The 27,629-nt window shown below is 47.9% G+C and overlaps 1 protein-coding gene across 1 annotated transcript in view; it reads right to left on the minus strand.

Moving 5' to 3' along the window:
• VAPB (VAMP associated protein B and C) overlaps positions 1-18,548 on the minus strand; it is a 160,383-nt gene extending 141,835 nt beyond the window's left edge. Inside the window, exon 1 of the mRNA XM_078651956.1 lies at positions 18,346-18,548. Coding sequence (XP_078508082.1) covers positions 18,346-18,403 — 58 coding nt within the window. The 5' untranslated portion in view covers positions 18,404-18,548. The remainder of the gene's footprint in view (positions 1-18,345) is intronic.
• Between the last annotated feature and the right edge of the window lie 9,081 nt (positions 18,549-27,629).

Genomic DNA, 27,629 nt, shown 5'->3' on the forward strand with positions numbered 1-27,629 from the left:
ACCTGCTCAGCCAACAAAGAGGCTACACAGCATGTAGGGGAGCTTTCACTAATTTCATGATAAAAGCGTTTGGTACTCAGTAGTGTGGCAGAACAGACAAGCCACCTATAATCACGACTAGCAGAAACACTGCAAGCTAACCCTCTCATCTTGCCAGCTGAGCTAAATCACAAGAAACTATTTCAATAAGCAGTGTGTCTCGCCTAGACAACATCCCAGCAGCCTTCCTCTCTCGTCTCCTGATAAACCTCAAACAGCAAATTAGTGGCTTTGAGGTAAAGACCACAAATCAAGCACCTGTAGGAGAGTTTTATTTTCCAAGAAGGGCAGGTAAATTAACAGTTATAAGTACTCCTTTGCAGCAAGTTAAAGAATTGTGCTGCATCTGTTTTCACAGGCAGAGCGCAAATGGAAGCCAAGAACAAAACTTTGTCCTCGCAGAGTTCCAAGTATCAGCTTACAGTTACTTGTATGAGGAAAGCTGGTGGTGTCCGTAATGTAGTTTGCTTCCTTTCCATGGGGATGGAGGAGGGGGGGGGGGGGGGGGTCTCTCTTCAACAAACAAAACAGTTCGGGTTACATTTCACTCAGGCATAAATTCCAAACAGGACTTAAGGGCATAACCTTGGTTGGAAGAACAGAGCTGAAATTACTAAATTTTAGGTAGCCATGGAATGGGCCATCAAATAATGGGAGGCGCTCACTTTGAACAGATGAAATCTTTATACAGTGGGCTAAGAAATTAAAAGAGTGACATAGAAAGGAGAAGTGGTATTCTGAAATATATGTATGGCTTTTGGGCTTGGTAGTTAATGTATAGTCGAGAGCAATGGCGGCTTGTTGATACTATGTTGCCAGAGAAATGAGCTTGTCAGAATTCCGTCAACTACTACGATCCACTTATTTGGGTATTGCTGTTTGATACTCAGGACTCTTCAACAAAGAATTAAGTTAGTCAATGAGTGAAATTTCGGCGAGGAAGATGGTAGCACTTCTGTGAGGCTCTACCAGTCCGAGGATACAACCCGCCATAATCCTGCCTCACCTGGCCAATTTTAAGGTGAATGACAAGAGATCTGCTCTCTAAACATCAGCCATGCCCTACATTTGTTTTTTTTTGCAAAGACTGCTCCCATATGTTCCACAAAAGCAGCACGGAAAGCTCTCGACTGCGAATTTAACATGGCAGCTGCCTGGGGAATCTAATTTGTGTTCCGGCCAATCAGTTCTGAATTAGGTGCCAAACAGGTGCAACCTCTAACGGTACGTGGTCTCCATGTTGGTGCCGCAGGGAGGAGGTGGGAGCAAGACCTCGAATGACTGAGGAGAATCTTTGACAGAGCTACACTAATGGCCAGTGGCTGGGCATCTTGAAAGAGGCTGGGTGCGACGGCCTCTAGAAATGGGGGAGCGCCCTTGCCGGAGAGGCGCACTCCCTGCTACGCAACACACAGAAATAAAGGTGTGGTACTTGAGGTGGCGATCCTTCAGTGTAGGCCGTCGGAACACACATTAAGCACACAGCAATTGGCTACACGACGGGCCCGATTGCAAGATGGCCACCCGAACCCGGGGGTGACGAGACGTGGATGAAGGTGGCTGCATTGTGGGGCCAGGAGTGCCCCGCCCGTGCCAAACGGGGGCCGCTGCAGTCCCCTGCCTTATCGGCAGCCCCGGAGTTACCAATCACTCAAGGGCAAGTGACGGCGCGTAAGACACGCGATGCTGCCGTGCGGCTGGAACAGCCTCCCTTCCTGCTTGCGCCGCTGACTGTGCTACAGGGGGAGGCTTCCTCTTTCCCTCTCGCTTGACGGATTGCAGGGAGAGGGGGACAAGGCCGTGATCCTGCAGAGGTAGAAGCCCCTGCTGGGCCCACAACTATGCTCCGGAGCCGCACGCACTCTGCCCAGAGCTGGATTGCCAGGACTCTGTGGGAGGTGGAATGACCGGCAGAGCCACTGGCGCTGGGTGCCAGACAATGCAGCTATCCTACAGGCAATCCAGGCCTCGAGAGAAGGCATGGAAGGCAAAGTGGTGGAGATGGGAGCGGAGGTGACCCTCCTCCGGCAGGATATACGCAATATGGCGTCATGCAAACGGAGGCACCCATATCTGAGGTGGAGGACGTGCAGCACACCTCCAGGGGCGACATCAAGGAACTACAGAATACCGTACGAGAGGTCATGTGGAAGGTCGATGATGCGGAGAACAGAGCTCGAAGAAATAACCTCCACTTTATCGGGATACCTGAAGGGGAGGAGTTGGCCTAACGGCTAAGGCGCTCGACCTCGGACCTGGGGATCTGGGTTCGAGTCTCGGTAACGATGCCAAAACCTCCTGTGATTCTGGGCAAATCACTTAATCTCCCCGTGCCTAAAAATGAAAGTGTGTGTCCTCATGTAAAAATGTAACGTGTGCTATGTAAAGCGCTCTGATACCCGATTCGGTTCGGGTCTAGTTTGCGCTATATAAAACTCTACAAAAAACAAGCATTTGCAATGCAATAGGTCTCGCATTATGAAAGTTTGAGCTATTGGTCTTGTAAATGACAATTTTTTTATTTATGTGTTGATTTTGAAAATAGCTAAATTAATAGCTTTGTCATTTTCAATGCCAATAGTTATAACTTTCGCACATGTGACTATAGCATTTGTAATGCAACATGTTTTGTATTTACGTGACTTAGATGTATTGATATTACAAATAGCAACAGCTTTTAATTTTTTTAAATAATTAATACTTAAATAAAAGTGATTGTAATTTATATTGGCAATAGCTTAAACTTTTGTAAATAACGTTTGTGAAGATTATGTTCAGTGTATTTTATTGTGATGAAAATCCAAGAACAGAAGTGAAATAACATCTTTTTGTGACATTTGTAATAAAGCTTGAAACATTGAGAGAACATAATTGAACCAGTTGTTGTTGAATGGTTGCACAGATTGATGCTGTGGTGGTGGTGCTGCTGAGTTTTCTCTGAATCTGCACCCGCACTCTGCACCCGCACTCTGCACCCGCACTCTGAATCTGCACTCTACATATGGTATGTTATGCTTACATACGTTCCATATATTATCCATGTATATGCCACATTTAGTTAAGAATATATGTTCTGTTTAGCTACATTACTTTGTTTGTATACCCTTTTATGCTGCTCTAAAGTTATTTCAATGGGTGAAATGCGGAGCCTGGGTAGCAGGAAGGAGAAGAAAACAGTACAACTTAATACTAAATATATTGTAAAAAACACAAAACGCTCGATTTCAAAGTGCTGTTCTTTCAGCTGCTGTATTGTAATTGTTGTTGATAGTTTAAGAATCTTCTAATAAACGACTAACGACCAAGTAAAACGGTTAAAATGAAATGTAAAGAAAAGAAAGGGAAAACAAGGCAGTGCTGGGAGGGGGGCTGCGCACCAACTGAAGTGCTCTGGTTGCACGGCCTGCGGCCGTGTGAAGTGATAAGCCTTTGAAGTATGTCACGGCGCCTGAGGGGAGAGCAGAGTTCTGACGGCAAAGTTAGGGGAGGAGAAGTAAAGGCTGTGTTTGCGAGCGGAGGTGCTGGTGTGGGAGGAGTGCTGCTACGGCCTGGGGGAAGCTGGCTATGCAAGTTTATGGCCCAAAAGCGCGTGCCTGTGGCCGCGTGAACTTCATGAAAATGCCAGCAAAAAAGCTGGTGGTTTCATGAGGATTTTGAGCACTTGAATTCTCGATCCCTCAATGCGCTTGCGCGCATTGTAGGTCACGAGACCTAAAAAAGGGCAGGAGAACGCTGATCCTAGTGCCTTCCTGACAACGTAGTTGCGCGACGTCCTTCCCGGAGCCAAGTTTTCCGCTTGCTTTCTCATTGAACATCGAGTCCCCTCATTGCCCGGTTCCTAAATTACCAAGATCGAGATGAAATCCTATGTGAAGACCGTAAACTGGTAGAACTTAAACTTGCCAACGCGAGAGTCATGATCTTCCCCGACTATTCCAGGGAGGTTCCGGAGATGTGGAGGTCTTTCGACTCCGTGACAGTCAAACTCTGGGCCCTACGCATCCAATAAATGCTTCTCTTCCCGGTCAAGCTCAAGGTGGTCTTTCAAGATTCGATTCAGTTCTTCCAAACACCAGAGGATGCCTGTGCATGGATTGAGAAAAGCCCGAGACTTGGATTGGAGGCTAGAGGTACCACATCGCACCCAGGAACCCTACAACCAGGGTGGGAGCCTAGAGGATGAAACAAAGACCGCGCCTCAAGGCAAGGAACTAGATGAGCTCGGGGACGGCGCAGCCAGGGACGCCCTATCAACGGAGAGGGGGGCCTCCCGGAGGAGCTGGGATGGAGGGGGGCACGGGCCACTAATGGATACTTGACTCATGGGGATAGCACGATGCTGTCCAATCCGACTAAGACTCCACAGAAAATACGGATTGCGAGCACCCCCTCCTTGAGGCTATCCACCAGGCGGAGAGGTCGGCGGCGACGGGCCTAGAAATGGCTACAGATCATCATTGACATCAACACCGAAGTGGCGAAGACAAGTGAACCTTGGGAGTGCCGGAGGAATCTACCGGCGATACAGCGCCGGCGAGGAGGCTACCCATCCTAGACCTTTCCTTTGGTTTTCTTAGTAACAGCGGGTCATTTTTATTCACAGTGCCTGAAGCAGGTAGACAGGGACAGGCGGCTAGTGACCCCCACCCCCGTATGGCCCACATGACCCACGAACGCCATGCATGACCCGTCGTATACCGTGTTGACGTGGAACACCAACGGATTGGGTAGTAAGATCAAGAGGTGCCTGGTAAATAGGTACATCAAACGGCTTAAGCCGGACATAGTTCTCCTACTAGAAACCCATCTCCAAGGTACTAGATGTGCCTTTATTGAGAGAGGGGTGGATTTTCCACAGGTGTTCGAGGGGTGACCGTGCTTCTCAGAAAGACGCTACCCTTCCAAGTAGCTAAGACCTGGGTAGACCCCGGGGGTGCATATGCAGCAGTTCGAGGGACGTGGGGCAGGAGGGAGTTTACCCTGGTTAGTGTGTATGGCCCGCCGCGACTACAACCCCAGATGCTACAGGCAGTGACCAAGATACTACTAGATTCAAACTCAGCAATATACATAATAGGGGGAGACTTCAATGAAGTGATGGATCCCCGCCTTGATAGATCACGTATGACGATTGGCTCTCAGGCGCCCACCCCATTGGCAGACTTTGTACGCTCCCTGGAACTGACAGACTTTTGGTGCCAACACCACCCATCCGACTGTAGTTACTCCTACTTCTCGGGTGCGCACAATACCTTTTCCCAAATCGACTACCTTTTTGCCCCGAAAGGGGGGGGGATTCCATTCACTGACGGCGCAGATTACCTAGCTAGAGGCATCTCTGATCACTCACCTTTACAGTTGAAGGTAGGGGTCCTGAGGGTGCACAGGCATAAATCAGATTGGAGTCTGAACCCCTGGGAGTTACGCGACGAAATAGTAGCAGGTACCGTCGACATCGAGACTAAATTGTTTTTCCAAGAGAACGAAGGCTCCGTGCCCTCAGATGCCACCCTTTGGGAGCCATAGAAAACAGTCCTTAGGGGAGGCTACAGGACGTAATTGCTCGGAAACATAGGGAAGAGACGTTGCAACTAAGAGGTCTAGAAAGTACGGTGTTAGAACTGGAACAGAGTATATCCCCAGACAACGAGGCTGAGATACTTAGGCAACTGGAGATTACGCTGAGAGAACTCAGAGCCCTGGCAGTAGGGGAAGCCCGTACCCAAATACTCACCACCCACCATAGACTATATGAATCAGGTGATGAAGTGGGAAAGCTCCTCGCATGGTTGAGGCGGAAGCAAATTAGGTAAACCAAATAGAAGAAGAGGACGCAATAAACAACAGCACCCACAATTACCCTATACGTAGCCCATCTGGCTGTACCAGAGAAGGAAATAGACTGCTATCTCTTAGCCATCGATATGCCCATCCTCCCAGCAGAAGAGATGGCGACCTTGACGAGGAGATCACACTACACTTAGCGCAGGCTGCTATTGCCAAGCAAAAGTCTGGGAAAACTCCGGGGCCGAACGGACTTTCGGGGGAGTTCTTTAAGCAAAATGCTACAACACTAGCTCCACACCTACTGAACAGGTTTGTGGTGGCGAGAGAAGAGGGAACGCTTCCCCCGGAGCTTCCCCAGGCCACGGATGTGGTCATCCCCAAATCAGGAAAGCGCCCAGAAAAGTGCGGCTCTTATTGCCCAATTCCCCTCCTTAATGTAGAGACCAAAATATTGGCTTCTATTCTGGCCACACGGCTACTGGTGGTCATCACACCTCTACTTCATAAGGATCAGTCGGGCTTCAAGCCTAGACGCACCACACTGCTCAACCTCCGTAGGCTGGCAAACTGGCTGGACACAATCAAAGGGAGTGGGGTCCCCATATGCTCTTATCACTTGATGCCAAAAAGGCATTTGACACAGTAAACTGGCCTTTCCTCCAGAGAGTCCTCGTACAATTTGGTTTTGGCCATAACTTTCAGATATGGATCAATCACCTATACATGAATCCCAGAGCTAGAGTGCGAGTCAAGGGAGTAAAATCAGCTGAACTCCCCATTCAGCGGAGGACTCGGCAGGGCGGTCGGCTCTACCCCTACTTTTCGCTCTCGTATTGGAAAAACTGGCGTGCCTGATTAGAGCACACCCAGACTTGACGGGATTCCAGGACCTTGGATGACGGCAGCTGGATGAGCGCATCTCGCTCCACGCGCATGATATCCTTCTGTACATAACACACAACACTGACCCCACACTCCACCTTATTTTTCGAGTGGTTGAAGAATACGGTACGAAGTCGGGATACAAGATTAATTGGGGGAAATCAACCATATACCCACGAGGGGGTTGCATGGACACGCGGTCCATCCCTGTGCATCTCCCTATTGCGGAGGAAGGCTTTAAATACCTAGGACTTTACTTCTCCGAGAATGTGACAACCGGTCTAGCCCGCAACATTCAACGCGTCCTGGCCGATTTCCGAGATGATGTGAATAGATGGAGGCATCTTCCCCCGACATTGCTTGGGAGGGCAGCTATGTTTAGGATGATCACACTACCCAAGTAATTGTATACTTTCCATAACATGTACTGCAAAATCCCAGAAGCTATCTTTAGAGCGATAAATACAGACCTGCGAACCTTGCTTTGGGATGGAGGACACCCTTGTGTGGCGCTGCAAACACTACAACGCAGCCAGTATAATGGGGGAATCTCATTGCCTGATGTCCGAGCATACTACAGGGCAACACACCTCGTAGTTATCAATGAATGGGGACATGTTCCTCAAGATCATCCAACCTATGCCCTAGAAAGGCTCCAATTTTCCAAAAGCTCACACCTTCACTACATATATGGGGGCAAGGGGGTACAAAGTTTGTTGCCAGCAACTCAGAGGGCAATTGAGGCGTGGAGGGAAGCTGACCACATTATGAAATGGGGACAAAGATTGACCAAGGCCACTCCCTTATGGGAAGGCATGTGACTATCCGAACTGCCAAAGTTAAAAGAATTCAAAGGCTGGGATGCCATTGGGATTAGCACTCTGGGAGACATAACGAAACCAGGCGCCCCAATGACGTTTGTTGATTAGCAAAGGGAATATAGCCTGACAGACACAGCACTACAAGTATATCCAACTCTGACACGCTTGGCAGGCGCGTAGACGAGACATCGCTGATCTATAGGAATATGCCCAGTTAGAAAGGCAGCTGCTTCAGGAAGAGATACCAGAGAAAGCAGTCTGCTGGACATATAAAACCTTGATAAACAACGCACCCGATAACTTACTACCATTTCGGGTTAAGTGGGAGGACCATGTGGGCACATTAGATGACATTGACTAATGCATCCGAGAGAGGGGGCTATCAAGCTTAGGCTTCAATTGGCCCAATATAAAATTCTTCATAGGGTATACTACGACAGGGCGAGGCTGCACGCGATGGGGACGGCAGAGACGCTGGAGTGTCTGCGCTACAAAACAGAGCGCAGTACCTTTTTCCATACTTTACGGGACTGCCAACAAATTCGAGACTACTGGACACGGATCCTGCAGGAACTAAACAATATACTCAATATACGCAGACCCTAAATATATTCTGTTGAGCATACACACAGATGTGGATATTACGAGATATCAACTCCTGCTATGCAACCATGGCCTTGTCGTAGCTAAAGGAGACATAGCCGAATATTGGGGGAGACAAGAAATTCCCACCCTAACAAAGTGGCGCACTGGCATGAATATGTACATGGGAGCTGAAAAGACGGTATACAGAGCACGGGGATGTCCACAGAAATTTAGGAAAATTTGGCAGCCATTGTTGAGCTACCACCATTTAGAGATGGAAGGCGAAGATACTGAGATATTAAAAGCCATATAAACTGGCATGGGGGGCCAGGAGACGTCACTCTGGACACCTACCTAGCAGAGAGATTTGGGAACTACGGGGGTGGACGATGACGAAGGGGGCAAGAATGATACGTGTACTGTTGTTGGCTGTCTCATCGCTTCCTGTGACTTATGTTAGATATAGCCAATGGAATTTGACTGCAATGCCCCTGCAAAGATGTTTTGTTGTTTTATTTAAAAATATTCAACAAAAAATACATGAACGGAGACTGGGTTCTCTGCAAAATCTATACAGTTCCTGTAGCTAAGCAAAGAAAAAGAGAAATTTATTTTTTTAGAGAAATTAGATGTTCGGTGTTGAACAGCCACAAAAAAAGTTTCGCAACGGATGCATTCCTTAAAGTGACCCGCAAAATCCATTCAGCAGAGAGGAAACTAGCGCTTTAACAGCCAATCAAAATTAAAAAAAAAGGTAATACACACCCCTATAAAATAAGTATTGAAATAAACGGTACCGCACCACCAGCGAAAAAACAAGGCGGTTACTAAGGAGGAACTACTAAGCCTACTGCCCAATGAAAAGTCACCATTTACAAAGGACAGGGACAGAAGCCAATACAAAATATGGACGGCGCTTATTCACATATCATGAATGCAGCATGTCTTGAAGAGACAGCACAAGCGCTGCCTAGGCGAAACCTAAAAAGTAATGCCAATAGAAGCCAGTGCCACTATGATCATGACGCAGAAAACCAAACAGAACTGTTTGTGAATGCCTGGTAATACGGGGGGGGGGGGGTTTAAACGTGCACCACTCAGTCACTAATTCCGTTTGGTAAAAAATGGGCTACCTTTTAAACGTGGGTGCAACTGCATGTGATCCCAAACAATTGAAAAGGAGGGAGTGCAAGATACTTACAAAGAAACCTGTAGTTCGTTTTGTGATCTCAGACAATACATTCGGACAACATTTTCTGGTACGATATTCGCATCAAAACTAAAGATTATAAAAAAACAAAAAATGAAAATGGATGACAACTCGCTAGGGTGACAATGTACCCAATTTCATGCCACCTCTCCGGGAGTAACCAACTTCACCCTTCAGAGGCTATTCAATAGGCTGCGAAATAAGTGTGATGGTCTCAACCACAAACATCCGTGAACAAGTGTCCACAGGGGTAAATTGAAAACAAATCACAGGGTACAATGTTTATACCGACAGTCACTGATAGGATGAGGACTGGAGATTATGATCCGGACTTAACGACAAAAACATGGTGTTAAACTGGTAAAACCTCTTACTCAACCACAGAGTAGCTACGAATAATGGAATTGAACAGAAAATGTATAATTTTACAAAAATAAAAACACTGACAACATCAACAGTTGTGGCTTTAGAACTATGGGCAACATGTACTTATGTCGCCTGCTCTTTGTGTGTCCTATTATAATTGTTCCAGAATGCAACACATTTACAGATACATGCAAATTAAAAAAAATTCCCATGGCAGTTACAAACATCTGAAAATAAAAGAACGAGATAACGCTTACATCCAAGATATCTGGTATTGAATACAAAATCTTATGACGATTGGTTACTGGTAGCAGGCAGTGCTTCTCATCACTGAACGTGTGATTTGCACTACTGCCTAGCTTGAATTAAGATGTGAGCACCACCGTCGTATAGTTTTTTTTGTTGTTGTTTTTTTTAAATGGGATACATCTGCATGCTTACAAGTAAGCTCGGGTCTATGAAACAGAGACTATCTTGTCGCGTGCAAACTCTGCCCAGCTGCAGCTATAAATCAACAATATTATTAGTTAAGGTCTTAGCTACGGGTGCACGGTTGAAAAATGATAAGAGCAAACGTTATCCATAGCAATATAAGCACTGAAGTCATTTACAAAAGCTTCCTTCAAAATGTAATGCAAATAGTGCGAAACAAGCATTTGATGAAAGATGACGAAAGGTATTAACATTGGACTACTTGAATTTTTTTTAATAAAATCTTTTATTTTGCATGTTAATAAAAACAATGTGTTTTTTTAGTGAGATGCAATCATTTATTTAAGTACGGTGCATTAACATTGAGTATTGCAAACATAAGCAAAAACAAAGCACCAACTTATTTATCACGGAGGACAAAGGCCAGCACTTTAATCAACTAGCAAATAAAATGTGGATCTGTGATTGCACTCAGGCATGTTCCTTGAAGTTTCTCGAAAAGATACTCTAGGATTAACGTTCGCAAAAGTTTTTTGAAAGCTTGACTCACTACTGTGAACCCTAAGGAACACATCTTGTAACAAGATGTTTCACAATGCTAAGCTGCTACGCGGAGCACTCAAGACGAATTGTTTTCTACAACCAATGTTGGAGACAGGTCGGTGAGGACAGGAAATCACACAGAGCAAGTTCTCTATTATGTATGAAGTGTTAAAAATAGATTCTGCGACAAAAGCATATTCCTAGTAAAGTAGAAACACATTGTCCAATAGTACCATATTACTTGGTTAACTAGGATAAAATACATTTCAGAGCATTCTTTTTAGTAAGCAGCTACGGTGAACTTACTTCAAAAATATTTATAGTTTCATGTCTGAAATTCAGATTGCTCTGCCAACACTATGTGTCCCACGCCGCTTTACTTTCGGTCTTGTAGGCAGTTTAAGAGCCCCCATGGACGCTAAACTCGACAAGTAGGCATACTAGCTACGTTTTCTTTTACAGACCTAAAAATGGTTCCTTAAAGTCAACACTTCCAATACCATATTGCACTGCAAACAGCAAACTTCTAAACAGTCCGGTCTACAAATGTTCCACTGCACCTTTAGATCCATTGCATAATTAGGAATGGACGTGCCAACTAGTACCACAATATCCAAATGATTCATACACAAGGAAAACGAGGGGTGCAGTAACAATATCACCAGTCTGTAACTGTTACTTATACACAATCGCAAATCGTTTGTTAAAACAGTAAAGAAAACAATTATCAGTAGACCAGCCTGAAACAAAGATTTTTTTTAAAAAAAGGGAATGAGGCCTTTCTAACACTGCCTTAACCTGAAACTGAAGAATGTGTGTGTCAAAGGTGAAAATATTTTGACACTTAACTGTATGACTGAAACTCGATACAACCTGGGAACTGTTGCTTGTAACTGATAAGTGGGTGGTTGAGTCAATAAGACAGTTGCTCATGGTTACCTTACAAAGTACCAAAAACAATTACTGATGTACAAAGCACACCTTTGAGTTGAAAAACATGAAAGTATTATTTCAGAAGTAAGCTGAGGGATTTCATCTACTAGTTGGAATTTCAAAGAATTGTCAAACACTGCAAAGCTGAACAAGCACTGCCAAAGCCAACAGCTCTCGCCTATGCATACGCTCTTGGCTTTGTCAATATATTTTAGCAATGTTGTACACCAGAGTACCTGCTGTTCAGCATGGCTAAAAGTTAGTAGGGTAAAGGAGAGTGGCGTGGAGTGTCGTAAAGTGGGTGTTAAGGAATGGCGTACAGTAGAGTGGAGTGGAATGTCATGTCATGAAGTAGCGCTCAGTGTTGCGGAGTGGCATGGAGGGAGTACACTGTCGTAGAGAGAAAGGGTGTAGAGTTGAGTGGCGTAAAGTGTAGCACTGTGTCAGAGTAGAGGGTCGTGGAGCAGAGTGGACTAGCTTAGAGAGTGTTGCGTGGAGTAGAGTGGTGCACAAAAGAGTAGATTGTCAGAGTGGAGATGCACAAAGCGTAGTAAAGTGGCAGGGAGTTGCACAGAGCGTCGTAGAGAGGAGTGTTGTTGTAGAATGGCATACAGTGAGTAGAGTGAAGTGGCATAAAAAACAGTGGTGCAGAGTAGATTGGCGTAGAGTGCATTGGTTTTGAGGAAAGTGGTGTAGAGTGCAGTGACAGAGCAGCATAGAGTGCAGTGGCACAGGATTGAGCGGTGCAAACTCGATTGCAGTGACGTAGAACGGCAGGGCAGAGGGGGCCGTACAGAGCGTAGTCGTGCAGCATCAGGGGCAGTCGTAGAGCTGCTGGGCGAAGCCGTGCAGGGCAGCAGAGCGCAGCCGTGCAGGGCAGAGTGGCAGAGCAGCAGAGCGCAGCCGTGCAGGGCAGAGCAGCAGATCGCAGCCGTGCAGGGCAGAGCAGCAGAGCGCAGCCGTGCAGGGCAGAGCGGCAGAGCAGCAGAGCGCAGCCGTGCAGGGCAGCAGAGCGCAGCCCTGCAGGGCAGAGCAGCAGATCGCAGCCGTGCAGGGCAGAGCAGCAGATCGCAGCCGTGCAGGGCAGAGCCACAGAGCGCAGTCACGCAGTATTCTGCAGTGGCATAGAGTAGAACGTGGTAGTATATAGTAGATTAAAGTGCACTGGTGCAACGTAGTTGACATATAGGATGCATTGGTTTTAACTAAAATGGCGTAGAGTGCATTGGCGCAGACTGCAGTGGTTTAGAGTACAGTGGCATAGCGTAGGCTGCAATGGCATAGAGTAGAGGACAGAGTAGATTGCTTCAGAGTGCAGTCGTGCAGGGTAGAGAGCAGTGTCAGATTACAGAGGTGTAACGTAGAGTGGCACAGCATTAATTGCAGTTGAGTGGCGCTCAACTGCAATTACGACGCTCGACCTCGGCACAGCATTAATTGCAGTTGAGTGACGCTCAACTGCAATTACGGCGCTCGACCTCGGACCTGGGGATCTGGGTTCGAGTCTCGGTAACGACGCCAAAAAACCCATGTGATTCTGGGCAAATCAATTAATCTCCCCGTGCCTAAAAAATGAAAGTGAGTCCTCATGTAACGCAAGTGGTGCTATGTAAAGCGCTCTGATAACTGATTCGGTTCAAGTTTGCGCTATATAAAACTCTGCAAAAAAAATAGTGCAGTGGCATACAGCAGATTGTTTCAGATTAGACTGAAGTGATGCAGAGTTGAGATGTATAGAGTAGTGGCACAGAGTGCAGTGTTGCTGAGCGGTGCAGAGTGGAGTGGCCTAGACTGGCAGGGTGTAGAATGCAGTGTCAGAGTGCAGTGGTGCAGAGTAGATTTGAGTGGCATGGAGGGCACGGGTGTAGAGTGCGCGGAGTAGAGTGCAGTTGCAGAGTGAAGTGGTGTAGAGGGACATGGAGTTCAGTGGCAGTGTGCGCAGATCTACGGAGTAGATTAGTGCAGTGTACTGGTGTAGAGTGCAATGGAGTAGAGTATAGGGGAGTACAGTGTAGTGGTGGAGAGTATATTGCAATAGAGTGCAGTGACGAAGAGTGTATTGGCTTTGAGTAAAGTATTGTAGAGAGCATTGGCATGGAGTGCAGATGCATTAAATTGAGCGGCGTATTGTGGAGTGGCATAGAGTGAATTAGCACAGTGTGGGTTAGCGCAGAGTGTACTAGAGTGGCGTGGACTGCAGTGACAGTAGATTTTTTCAGAGTAGAGTTCAGTGGTATAGATTAGAGTGTTGTAGAGTGCAGTTATGCAGAGTAGATTAAAGTGGCTTGGCATATAGTATAGTGGCAAAGAGTGGAGCGATGCAGAAAAGAGTGGTGTTGAGTTTAGGGGCGGAGAAAGTAGAGTGACGTACAGTTAAGTGGAGTGGTGCAGAGTAGAATGCTTTGGCATAAGAGTGGAGTTATGTAGAGTAGAGTGGTGCAGCAGCATAGAGTACAGCACAATTAAATTGAGTGGTGTCGAGTGGATCGGCGCAGAGGGGAACAAAGTGGCATAGACTGCAGTGGCATAGAGTACACTGTTTCAGAGTAGAGTTCAGTGGTATAGAGTAGAGTGTTGTAGAGTGCAGTGGTATAGACTAGAGTGGCGTGGCTTGGCATAGAGAAAAGTGGCCTAGAGTGGAGCAACACAGTACAGTGGCGTGGAGTACATTGGAAGAGTGCAGAGTAGAGCTAAGTGGTGAAGGGTAGAATGCAGTGGCATAAGAGTGAAGTGATGCAGAGTACAGTGTTGTAGAGTGGTGAAGTGGAGTGCAGTAGAGTGCAGTGGTACATAGTAGAATGAAGTGACATGGGGTGCAGTGGAGTAGAGTGCTCTGGCATAGAGTAGAATGCTGTAGAGTATAGTGGGGTAAAGTGCAGAGGTGCAAAGTAGTTGGCATAGGTACAGTGGCATAGAGTGCACTGGTTTTGAGTTCAGTGGTGTAGAGTTAATTAGCATTGAGTGCAGTGGTTTAGAATAGAGAGGCGTAGCGAAGAGTGGCACAGAATAGAGTGCAGTGGCATAAAGTGCTGTGACACAGTAGACTGTTTCAGAGTAGAGTGATGCAATGCAGTGTAGAGTATAGTGGTGCTGTGGCATAGAGTAGTGGGGTAGAGGGCAGTGGAGTAGCTCTAATTGAAGTGGTGTAGAGTGGAATGGAGTAGTACGTCTTAAAGTGCAGTGGCAGAGTAGATTGTTTCACAGTAGAGTGAAGTGATGCAAAGTGGGGTGGTGAACACAATGGCGAAGAGTGCAGTGGTGCATAATAGATTGGGGTAGAGTGCACTGGCAGAGTAGAGTGATGCAGAGTAAAGAGCAGTGGCATAGAGTAGATTAGCGTAGAGTGGCATAGAGTTCAGTGTCAGAGTGCAGTGCTGCACAGCAGTGTCTGTAGAATGTAGTGGGGTAGAGTGAGGTACAATGCAGTGGCGTAGAGTATAGGGGCATACAGTGCAGTGGTGCAGAGTAGACTGGCATACAGTGAAGTAGAGTGTATTGGTTTTTAGTAAAGTGGTGTAGAGTGCACTGGTGTAGTATGGAGTGGCGATCCATGCAGTGGCAGAGTAGATTGTTTCAGAGTAGATTTTAGTGTCAGAGTGCAGAGGTGTAGAGTGTTGCAGAGTGCAGTGGTACACAGAATACTGCTGTAGAGTGCAGTGGTGAGAAGTAGAGTGGCGTGGAGTGCACTGGCGAAGAGTATTGTGGCGCAGGGAGCAGTGGTGAGAGGGTAGTGGCGCAGAGTAGAATAGAGTGGCGTAGAGTATAGTTACGTTGAGTAATATTGTGCAGAGTAGATTCTGTAGAGTGCAGTTTTAGTAAAGTGGTGCAGAATGCATTGAAGTAGAGTGCAGTGGTGCAGAGTAGTGTACAGTGAAGTGGCGAAGAGTGTAGTGATGCATAGTAGAGTAGTGTGGGGTAGAGTGCATTGGCAGAGGAGAGCTGCGCAGAGAAGCGCGGCGTGGAGCAGAATAGAGTAAAGTGGGTAACATGAAGTACGCATTGTATTGTAGCATACTACATACAACATTTCTTCAAATGAAACGACCATTACATTTCCACTCATACAGTTTTACTGATAAAAGTATACAGCGCACAAATGATATGTGGAAATATCATCCCTCAATGCATTGATTTGAACGTCATCACAGTTCATTTAGACATTTAAACTTTGTTGTGTGCTAGAAAGTAAACATATCCTCTGTACAGCCTTACTCCAGGAGCACCGCCTCCCCATGACAGCATGAAGGTCACATAAATCCTCTCACTTTGAAGTCAGAGAAAGAAAAACAAACACCAAGCTCACTAGAAAGCACAGCCTAAAATGTGATCTTTATCTTTGAATGCACAGCAATGTGACAAGATAAAGACAAGGTTTAGAGGCCTGTCTACAGAAAGTGAGTTTGTGGAAGAATACAGTAAACAAGGTTTGGCAAACAGAAAGGACGAACTCAAGCTGGACAGCCTAAAGCAAATAAAGCCAGCAAACAGAAAGCCAGAAAATGTGAGTTACAAAACCAATGGTAAGCTATGGGCGGAATGCCTTCCTAGATCAACTTTCTTAAAGTACCCATTATGTCTTTAGCAAACCAGACAGCTGCGTTGTCTGGTAGGCTGCGACCTAAAAAGTGCATCGGTCGGTAGCTGGGAACAATAAATATACTCTACGGTGCACATTACGCTACTGAAATTGTAATTTTTAAGCTATTCCCCAGAATCTAGACATTCTGCATATCTTCTAAAAATGTTAAATAACCTGCACATTTTAGATACCTGCCTAAATTTCCAGGCATAAAGAGGGCATGTAGAACTATCAGAATGGTAAGACGTATGACTGAAAACAATGAGGCATAGCCGCAGTAGTGGTTATTTACAGATTATCACCATTGCCTTGGGTACTCTCTGACAGCAGATCACATGCCAGTTTGGCTGAGTTGCGAGTATCCGTGTAGTGAGTCTTTGCAGTGAAGCCACCTAGACCAATATACTATATAGGTGAATGCAACAAGCATGGCTGTATTGTCAGGTGTATAAATATATAAAGAGGGCCTGAGAAAGGTGTATAGGGGTGTGAATATTCTGATACCAAAACACAGAAAGGGTTATGTGAGAGACGAAGGCCATCAAGGCTCACCAACTGTAGCTGAAAAGAAGCATAAGTAACAGAGTAACTAAATATTTCAATTATCTTGATTACAATCCATTCGAGAATGGTGAAAATAAACATGGAGAGCCCCGTTTGGACTATATATAGCTCTACGAAACAACAAAAAATTCTGCCATTTCTTCTGTAGATTTTGACTGCCCCCATCACTGCATATAAACAAAAGGCGCATGTAGCAGTGTGCTGTTTTTTTTTTTTTTTTACACTCAACATGTTCCTTGATAGAAATGTCAAGTATAGAACTCTCAAAAGGTAAACTTGGATTTGAGGTTATACACTAGGGCTTCATGAAAAGAAATACTCACAGGTAGACAAAAACAACACAGATACTTTGGGTGGCGAGCACTTTTCAAAACGGTAGGCTGAGCTCTGTGCACATGCTTTCGCTTTCAGAGATGCCCTGCATTTTGCTAGAGGAGCTTTCAGCTGGTCTCAATCAAAGGGTACCCTACAGGAAAAAAAGCTGGTCGCTGTTGAATACCATAGATTGACTAGAAATCATACAACATGCATAGACCTTCGTGTTGAATGCAAATTTATTTTTTTAAATGGTCAGGTCACAGACTACCAGAAACAGGTGTCGTCGTTTCTCAAAGGAAAAATCAACTCTAAGTCACCCAAAATTATAAATTCCCATTCTTCAAAAGAATTCACCATTTACATCTTGTCCAACCATTGCTCAGTTACAGGCTTGCTATCCAAAAACAAACGACACGATGCATTTCATTCTTATAACGTTCGTGGGAATGCTGTAAAATCTATTTTCGCATAGTAGCTCACATTTGCTTTTTAGCACATTAACTGAACACAAACATGTTATGACAGTGGGTTATACTAAGTAGAAGTACATCTTATACAGTGGGTTTATCTATACGGTTCTGAGAATACAACAACACTCGGAGAAAATGAAAAGGTGCATGTGATTGTAAACAAACCTATATGCGGAAACTTCAGAGATTTATGGAAATAGGAGATGCTCTAAAATGAGATGTGATGGATACGAAAGGATAAGAGACATGACTTACGTATGGTTAACTACTAATGGTGTGAGCAGAACACAAAACGTATTATTTTAAAGTAGACATAAGGGTATTGTTTGACCATGGCTTCACAATTTATCAATGAAAGTATGCTATGGAGCAACAGAGTGGCATAGGTAGCACAATGGGGGCTGCTCCAGCAAACCCTCATATTGATGCAACTGGGCTGTGACAAACCTTTAACAGTAGTGCTGGTACAGCTATTTTGGGGACGCTGACAAAGGCATTTAAATTCCTTCTAGCCATAATTAACCCTACACACTCAGAGCGATCAGGTCAGGCAGTGCAGGAGTTATCGAATGTCCTCTGGCGTAACATAACATTAAAGGAAGCCGGTATATGCTCTCACACCATGACGCAACTGTGTTGATAAAGCAAACGGTACAGGGGAAGAGGTTCCTGGGATGGGAGCGCTACCGAGTGGCACTACAGGGCAGTGACAGGCGGTTCACCGGGCGGAATATAAGGCCGGACCGGGGCTCTATGAAGATGGCTGCCACCCCGGGCCTGGCTCGGGCAGGCGTTACCTCGGCCCTCGCGTCTTACCTCGGAATTTCAGCTCGTGCTGCGGCTCCAACACCAGCACCTGCTCTATCTTCGCCATGTCGGGGGGGGGCGCCGAGCGCTGTTAGCGTGGGTCAGGGAGTCAGGGTGCTGCTGCAGCGGCCGGGCAAGCGGCAGGACGAGGAGGTTCCAGAGAGGGAGGCTGACTGAGGGTGGGGATGCGGCGGCTGCAGCAGGAGGCGGGCTTAGCAACCGCGCAGGCGTAAAAGCCTCGGCTTTTCCGGTGGACTAAGAAAGCGGCCATGTTGGAAGACTGCCTCGTCCCGATGGCTGCAACTAAAGTAGTCCTGAATCTGTTGTAGATATTCGGCCATAACAGGAAATTAGAAACCACTGTTGTCAAATTAAATATATAACACATTGGTATTACATATATGAATTTTCTCCATTTAGGAAACACAAGAGCATTGTACTAGATTGTAATTGGAGTAATCTGTAGCGATTGCAAGAACGAGACTATTATCTCTTGAAAACACTGTGGATTAATAACATTGTGTATTTCCATATAGAAGGAGCATACTAAAAAAAGATTACTCGTGTTACACTGAGAAGACAGCCTCGGGTTTCATGCCTACCAAAAGTGGAACTGAGAGACCTTCACATGCCAGTCCTACGTCTGTTTCGCCGGGATGCCGCCATTTTGAAATTATTTCAATTACTTGAAACACTACATGTTGAATCAATTTTGTTCCTCCTATTTCTCAACCACATTCACAACTGTCATAAAGAATGCACTTTTTTATCTTTATATAATACAGTTCTATTTCAGTCAAGAAATTAAATGATTTTTTATGCGTTATAGTTCTAATGTCAAGTTCGTTTATCAAACGGGTTCATTCCAGTCAATACTAAATTTCTTTTAAAGCGATTGTAAACTCCGTAGTTTTCTTAGCATTCGTGTAGATTTCTCCATTTGGTTGATTGGTTATCGTATTTACAAAACGCCATTGGCTACATTTCGGAGGAAGCCTACCCAATAGAGCGAAGGCACGACTTGAGGAGCCCCACCTTTGCGTACTGTAAGGTAAAAGCCATGTTGCAATTTGCAAATTCTGTACGACACTCGTGTTATTGTGCTATAATGATGGCATTTCTGTTTGTTTTCATTCAGAGATGGGCATAAGATTCCACGTTTTTTAAAGAAGAATGCAATTGCTCAAAGGTGTCCACGACGACCATTTAAATATAGCAAAGTGTCAACTGCCGGACGCATTTAACTGGAAAAAGCCGTACTCTCGAGGAGCTGCTGTTTCGGCTTTTAAGGTTTCACTCATGGGTATAATCATTGACGTCTGTATGCCTGCCAAGTTTTCAGTTTATGTGTGACATTTTAATGTTTTCTGTGTGTTTATGTGTGGCATTAACACCCCATATGTGTGACACTTAAAGTAAGAGAACAACCCTGTAATGATCATGTCATGGGAGAAATTTTAGTAAACGGCCTCTTTGTGCAAAATGTTGAACTCTTATGGAAAATAAGTTATACTAGACTATAATCCCAGAACACAACCCATTGTTAAACGAATACTGAAGACGTGTCATGTTTCTCAGTGGCATCTGTCTATGCATAATAAACAAGCATTTACAATGCAATGGTCTCGGCATTGTTAAAGTTAGAGCCATTGGCATTGCTAATGACATTATTTTTTTTAATGTTTTTGTTTTGAAAACATAAAGAAATGACATTGTCATTTACAATGCTGTTAGACCTGACACCTTTTGGCGTGGTTCTTCCCCCATCTTTTTGCCTCTGACTCATGTGTTTTGATGCTGTGCTGGATTTCGTTTTTGCTGATTTAGATGTTTTGGACACTCTGCCACTGCTGATCAGTGTCAGAGTGTAAGTGCTCCTTCTGTAAATTGTGATATTGATTGAGTATACCTAATTGGCATATTTGTATCACCACGAAGTCCCTAGTAGAGGGCACTGTGTGTGCCAGGGCTGGTGATGACAAATGCTACTAGTGGGCCTGCAGCGCAGATTGCGCCACCCACATGAGTAGCTTTTAAAAGGTGACTCAGGCCTGCCAGCGCAGGGCCTGTGTGCAGTCAGTGACTGCCATGTCAGCCTGGCCAGTGTCCCCACTGGCTAGGTCCAATCCTTCCCTGTCTGTGCACATCAGTCACCCCTATGGAAGGCTCAAGGTACCCCCCTGGGCAGGGTGCAGTGTAGGGATAAGGTAGAGCATGTGCTAGTGCAGGTACTATGCTCTGGTAGTGGGCTACAGCCATTTTTGTGTGCTCACTGCTGTAAGGCTATCTTGCTCCATAGAGTAACATGGAGGGGGGCTGGGCCCATGTGATACCAGCCTATCTCCCCATAGGAACAAGATGGGACATAAGTGAAAGATATCCCTGGACTCAGAATTTAATGACACATCTTTTAGTGAAGGGTGTTTTTAAATCCTGTGTTGGAGAATAGCACTTTTAGAAAGTGGCTGTTCTCTTGTCTAAACCTTTTTCTGTGTGCCTGGGTTTGTGGAATGTCTGCCTGGTCTGGATGTGACAGGAAGGGGCTGCAGAGCCCCAGAGGAGAGGGTCGGAGCCATCCCGGGGATGAAAGGGCACATCTGCCTGCTTGGAAGGAGGGAGGAAGGAATGCCAGATAAGTGCTGGGCTGTGCCTGCCTACCTCCCCCACATTCGCTCTCTCCTGGTGGTCAACTGACCCCCCTGGCCCTGAAGCTGACAGGAAGAAGAAAGCCAGAGACACCTCAGTGCTCCGCAACCCCCAGAACTGGTTTAGACTGGACCCAGGGCCTCCATGCACCAAGAACTTCAAAGACATTGGGGGTATAAGGAAAGGACCCCTGTCTGCAGAAAGTTAGATTCTGAAACTCTACAATCAAGACGGACCCTCTGCTGGAAGGAGGACGGCGAGAGAACTAAAGGAAGATTGCCTTGCTGTGTGCTCTAAGGGCTGACCTGTTCTGCTGTATCACTGGAAGCTGAGGAGGGGAAAGGGACTTTGCTGTGGGCTGTGTCCCTGCCTGCTTGAAACTGCTGAGACTTTGCTGTGTGCTGTGCCTACAGCTTGAATCTCCAAGGGCCTGAGAAGAGCTGGCCCCCTGTCTGCAACCCAGGGACATAAAGGTTGCCCAAGGACTGCCAAGACCCTGCTGTGTCCCCTGAAGCTGCTGTGGGCTGAAGAGATCGTGAAGCCCTGCTGTTTGCCTGACCGTCGACCCTCTGTTTGGCTGGAGGGTGCTGCGCTGTGCATTGTCTGCCCAACCGGCTGCTGTGCCGTGCTGTGAGGTCGCCGTGTTCATCGACACGGGTTATGTGCAGACGGAAGGTTTGTGAGCCTTCCCCGAGCAGAGCGCACTAAAACAACCTGGGTGCAGCTTCACCACCGCGACCCGGGGTCAGTAAACCCCCGACGAAGGGCCCCGTACCTTGCTGGTACCAACGCGACCGAAAGCGAGCCCGCTGCTCTCCGATTGGCCGAGAGAGCCGGGCCCCCTCACCAAACGCCGCGACGGGATTGGCCCGTGCGGCGCAGCGTCATCACTGTTGCCGTGCGGTGATTGGCTAGGGCGAGGAGCGTCATCGCAGGCTTGACCCGGGAGCCGCACTGCCATAGGCTGACTCCCGGGTGCTGTGGAGGCTCGCCCGTTCTGCCGCGTCTGGATTGGCCCGCTCGACTGGAGGAGCCGAGAATTCACCGCGATCACCGCCGGGCCCGGGGAAGACTGACCTGACCTCGCCGAGGGACCTGAAAGAGTGCTCCAGCCCCCGGCCTGCCGTCTCTGCTCCCCGCTGCTCCCTGGAGAACCGAGAGCGGGCGGTGGAGCGTCCTGAGACTGGCCGGGCTGGAGCGCTAGTGAGCGCTCGCCGCGAGGTGCGCCTGGAGGGGAATCCCCCCTCCCAACAGCATTGCGGTGAGACGCGCTAGAGGCGCGAAGGGTCCCTGACGCTAGGGGCCGGGTCCCGTTTATGTTATAAAACATTGGCATGATCCTTGGCTCGTTTTGAGAGCGAATTGCATATAAATCAGTGGCCATATTTTTGAGTGCTGATTTAAGAGACTAGAGACTATTCTTATTTTTATGCTAAGAACTGCCTATTTACAAGACCTACTAAGAATTAAGTGCAACCTTGTTCTAAATGAAGTGTTTAACGTGCAACCTTTAAGTTAGAAATGCTATGTGTTTTAAAGAAGTGATTATCATGCAACTGCTTCATTTACATGCTGAAACTAGATAAAGTTATATTTTATATATACTTACCTGTGTGGTCTCAGTTTGTGGTGGATTGGGAATTGCTGTTGTGTTAAGTGCAAATGTTATCCACATTGTCTCCGAGTTTAGCCTAGACTGCTCGCGCCATGCTACCTAGAGGGTGAGCAGGGGTTATCTCAGAGGGTTATTCCGTTGCCCTGACCGGAGCTAGGGGTCCCTACTTGGGCCAAGGTACTTACCTTTGCCAACCAGAGACGCCCGGTTCTAACATTGGTGGCTCGCGGTGCGGATTTTGAACTAATAATTGCACTTGACCGGCAGTGATTTCTTGTACATCACTAGTCTAGTTTAGCAGAACAGGTTGCGCAAGACTTTTTCTTTTTGGTGAAACCTTTTTAGTTGAAAAAGGGTAGGAAGCATCATGTCTCGGAAAGCGCCAAGCGTGAATGGAGACGTGGAGGTGGAATTTGAAATCCAGAAGTTGTTAACCTATAACAAGGAGCAACTGAGAAAGGTCTGCAAACAGCTTGAATGCCCAGTGAGGGGCGGCGCAAATAAGGAAGAGCTACAGACAGCTCTGAGGGCCTGGTGGGAGGCCAAACATGGTGTCCCAGAAGCTCCTATGGAAGAGGGTGGCGCACAGGAGATTGGGTTTTGGCCCAGTGAATTGCCAGTGGCGAAGCCAGCGTCTAGGGCCGGCAGCACCCACTCCAGTAGGAATATTTCTCCAGAGGAAGTGGAGGAGAATCAGAGAACTAGGGCCCATGAGATTGAGCTTTTGAAACTCAGAGCGGACGCCGATGAGAAGAGACTGCGCCTGGAAATTGAGAGGGAGGCGCAGGAGAGAGCGGCGCAGGAGAGAAGGGATGCTCTCGCTTTGGAGGAGAAGAAGCTCGAATTGGCTCATGAGAGGGGCATGAAGGAATTGGCCATCAAATATAAAGAGAGGGTGCCCAGTTCTAATGGTGGCAGCGCACAACCAGTACAGGCGGGTAAGGTATACATACCAAAGGATCTGGTACAGAATTATCAGGGGGGTGATGATATTTATGCGTGGTTTAGAGCGTATGAACTAGCCCTAAGGATGAATGAAGTGCCTGAGAAGAATTGGGGAGCAGGATTGTGGAAGCATTTTGAGGCCTCTGGGAGGGATGTTTTGGCACCCTTAGAAGCAGAGGATGCTTTGTCCTACTCCGCCATGAAGGAGGCTTTGTGCCTCAGGTATGGGCTCACTGCTGAACAGTACCGCCAGAAGTTTAGGAACTTCAAGAAGCTTGATTCAAGTACTTGGGTGGAGTGTGTGAGTATGTACACGCGTGCACTGGAAGGTTGGATGAAGGGCAGCAAAGTTACTGATTATGTGGGGTTGTGTCACTTGATTAGTAGGGAGCACTTAAGTAGTTTGTGTGTCCCAGAGCTGCGCCAGCATCTTTTGGATAGTAAGTTAACTGATCCCAGTGAGCTTGCTAAAGAGGCGGACCGGTGGACTAGCACCAGGGTCCACAAGGGGGTGGTAAGTACCCCAGCCAAGGGTGGACAGGGTCCTCCGCAGAAGAGTGGGGGGGACACGGGTAATCAAAAGGAGTCTTCTAAAGGGCCCCAAACTGGTTCCCAGGAGAAGGTGTCTCAACCCCCCAAGTCTAAGAAGTCCTGGCCCCGTAAGGGCAAGCAGGACAACAGGCCCCCGCCTACCTGCTTTACATGTGGGCAGGTGGGGCACATTGCCCCCAAATGTCCAAAGAAACCTCCAGCACCCTCTGGTGCTCCAACACCGGCATTGGCCAGTGTAGCTTTGGGAGGGGATTTGATTTCTAGTGGGGAGGAAGGGTTAGCAGTGATGACCCTTGTCTCTTTAGGAGACCGAGAGATGGCCCAGGAAACCTTGCTGCCCCAAAACACTAAGAAATACGGGCAGAAGGTGACCATCAATGGACAGGTGGTGGAAGCTCTGAGAGACACAGGGGCCAGCGTGACATCTGTTAGGTGTCAGTGGGTGTCTGAAGAGCAAATTGTTCCCCAGGTACTCCGGCCTGTGGTGGCAGCTGACAGTTCAGTGCGCTACTGCAGGCTGGCGAAAGTTCCATTTGAATGGGGAGGAGTCTCCGGTATTTTGGAGATTGTTGTAAGTGATGCCTTGCCTGTAGATTGTCTATTAGGTAATGACCTGGAGAGCTCCCCATGGAAGGAGGTGGAGCACAGGACTCACTTGGAGATGTTGGGTTTGCCTGCGTGGATCTGTGTGTCCACCCGTGCAATGACAGCAAGAGAGGGCGGTCTAACAGAGCTGGAGCCTGGAACAATGGCCCAGGGACCTGCCAAGAGAGGAAGGGGTAGAGGGCGCGGGAAACCGGCCCCCACTGTTCCCACGGTCCAGGAGGAGGCAGACCCAGAGGGGGATGCCCTGGAACCTACAGGGGAGCAGGTGGCCGAACTAGGGGAATTGCCTGAGCTGTCCCAGTGGCAGCAAGAGGGTGGTCCCTCCAGGGAGGAATTCTGCCAGGCTCAGAAGGAGTGCCCTTCTCTCATTGGTGTGCGGCAGCAGGCTGCAGACCAGGCCGCCGGCCTGGGGTCCAAGGAGCATTTGATCTATTGGGAGGATGACTTACTTTATAGTGAGCCTAAGTTCGCTGAGCCCGGCGCAGCCCGTGTGCTGGTGGTACCGGAGCGCTTCAGGAACTTCCTACTGGGTCTGGCTCATGACGTGCCTCTCGCAGGACATCTGGGGCAAGACAAGACCTATCACAGGCTTGTCACCCATTTCTACTGGCCCCAGATGAAGACGCACGTCTCTGCCTTTTGTAAGTCTTGTCAGACTTGTCAGGCCAGTGGCAAGAGTGGAGGGAAGCGCGTGGCACCCCTCCAACCCTTCCCCGTGGTGAGCACCCCTTTTGAGCGGGTGGGCATTGACATCGTGGGGCCCCTGGATCCCAAGACAGCCCTAGGCAACAGGTTTATCCTGGTCTTGGTGGACCATGCCACTCGGTACCCGGAAGCCCTTCCGCTCAGGACAGTCACCGCCCCAGTGGTGGGCCGTGCCCTGATGGGGATCTTTTCCCGGGTGGGATTTCCGAAGGAGGTAGTTTCGGACCGCGGGACAAACTTCATTTCTAAATATATGAAGTCCCTGTGGAGTGAGTGTGGGGTGACTTACAAGTTCACCACTCCTTACCACCCTCAAGGAAATGGTTTGGTTGAGAGATTCAACCGCACCTTGAAGGGCATGATCATGGGCCTGGAGGAGCCCATGAGGCGGAAATGGGATGTCTTGTTGCCATGCCTGTTGTTTGCCTACAGGGAGGTGCCTCAGAAATCATTAGGGTTCAGTCCCTTTGAGTTGCTGTATGGCCACCCTGTCAGAGGGCCTCTGGCTCTGGTGAAGGAGGGGTGGGAGAAATCCCGTGGGAAAACCCCTCAGGATGTGTTCAGCTATGTGCTGGCCATTCGCAACCAGACCAAGCGCTTCAGGAAGCTCGCTCAAGAGAACCTGGAGGCTAGCCAGGAGGAAATGAAGAGGTGGTATGACCAGAACACTTCTCTGGTTGAGTTCCAACCTGGTCAGAAGGTGTGGGTGATGGCGCCAGTGGAGCCTTGTGCGCTCCGTGACAAGTGGTCTGGCCCATATGAGGTGGTGGAGCGCAAGAGCGAGGTTACCTATTTGGTTAACCTGAAGACTCCCAGGCAGCCCCTGAGAGTGCTACATGTGAACCGCCTCAAACCCCACTTTGAAAGAACTGAAGTGACTATGCTCATGGCTACAGATGTTGGAGGGGAGGAGGATAGTGATCCTCTCCCTGACCTCCTGGCAGTCAAGGAGCAAGATGGGTCAGTGGATGGTGTGGTCCTCTCCCCCACCCTGACCCCAGAACAGCAGGAGGACTGTCGCCAAGTCTTGGGTCAGTTCACCCCACTGTTCTCCCTGACCCCAGGTGTCACCAAATGGTGCGTCCACGACGTGGACACTGGAGACAGCATGCCCGTGAAACAGAAGTTTTACAGGGTGGCTGACAAGGTCAGAGCTAGCATCAAGGAAGAAGTTTCCAAGATGTTGGCGCTTGGGGTTATTGAGCCCTCCAGCAGCCCCTGGGCTAGCCCAGTGGTCTTAGTGCCTAAGAAAGCTGCTACCCCCGGTGGCCCCCCAGAACTTCGGTTCTGCGTGGACTACCGTGGGCTCAATGCGGTCACGAAGACTGACGCGCACCCCATCCCCAGAGCTGATGAGCTGGTGGATCGGTTGGGAGCTGCCCAGTACCTGAGTACTTTTGATTTGACTTCAGGGTACTGGCAGATTGCCTTAACTGACGGGGCAAAGGAGAGGTCAGCATTTTCAACGCCGGAAGGACACTTCCAGTTCCGTGTCATGCCCTTTGGGTTGAAAAATGCCCCCGCCACATTTCAGAGATTAGTCAACCAGGTACTGGCAGGGCTGGAGCAATTCAGCGCAGCCTACCTGGATGACATTGCGGTGTTCAGCTCCACTTGGGAGGAACACCTGCAACACCTCACTGAAGTGTTGAAGGCTCTGCAGAAGGCAGGCCTCACTATCAAGGCCAGTAAATGCCAGATAGGGCAGGGATCTGTGGTGTACTTGGGACACCAGGTGGGGAGCGGCAAGGTGGCGCCCCTACAGGCGAAGATCGATACCATTCTGGCTTGGGAACCCCCCAAGACCCAGACGGAGGTGAGAGCCTTTCTAGGTCTCACCGGGTATTACAGACGGTTTGTCAAAGGCTATGGCACCATTGTGGCCCCTTTGACAGAGCTGACATCTAGGAATCAGCCCAGGAAAGTGAATTGGACTGAGGCCTGTCAAACTGCTTTTGACACCCTCAAAACTGCCATGTGCACAGCACCGGTGCTTAAGGCACCTGACTTTTCAAGTGAGTTCATTGTGCAAACTGACGCTTCAGAGCAAGGCGTGGGAGCAGTGCTCTCACAGATCAATGATGAGGGAGGAGACCAACCTGTGGCTTTCATTAGCCGGAGGCTAATCCCCAGGGAACAAAAATGGAGTGCCATTGAAAGAGAAGCTTTCGCTGTGGTCTGGGCTCTGAAGAAACTGAGGCCCTACCTGTTTGGGACTCACTTC

Source organism: Lissotriton helveticus, chromosome 7, assembly GCF_964261635.1.
Source record: "Lissotriton helveticus chromosome 7, aLisHel1.1, whole genome shotgun sequence".
Taxonomy (NCBI): Eukaryota; Metazoa; Chordata; class Amphibia; order Caudata; family Salamandridae; genus Lissotriton; species Lissotriton helveticus.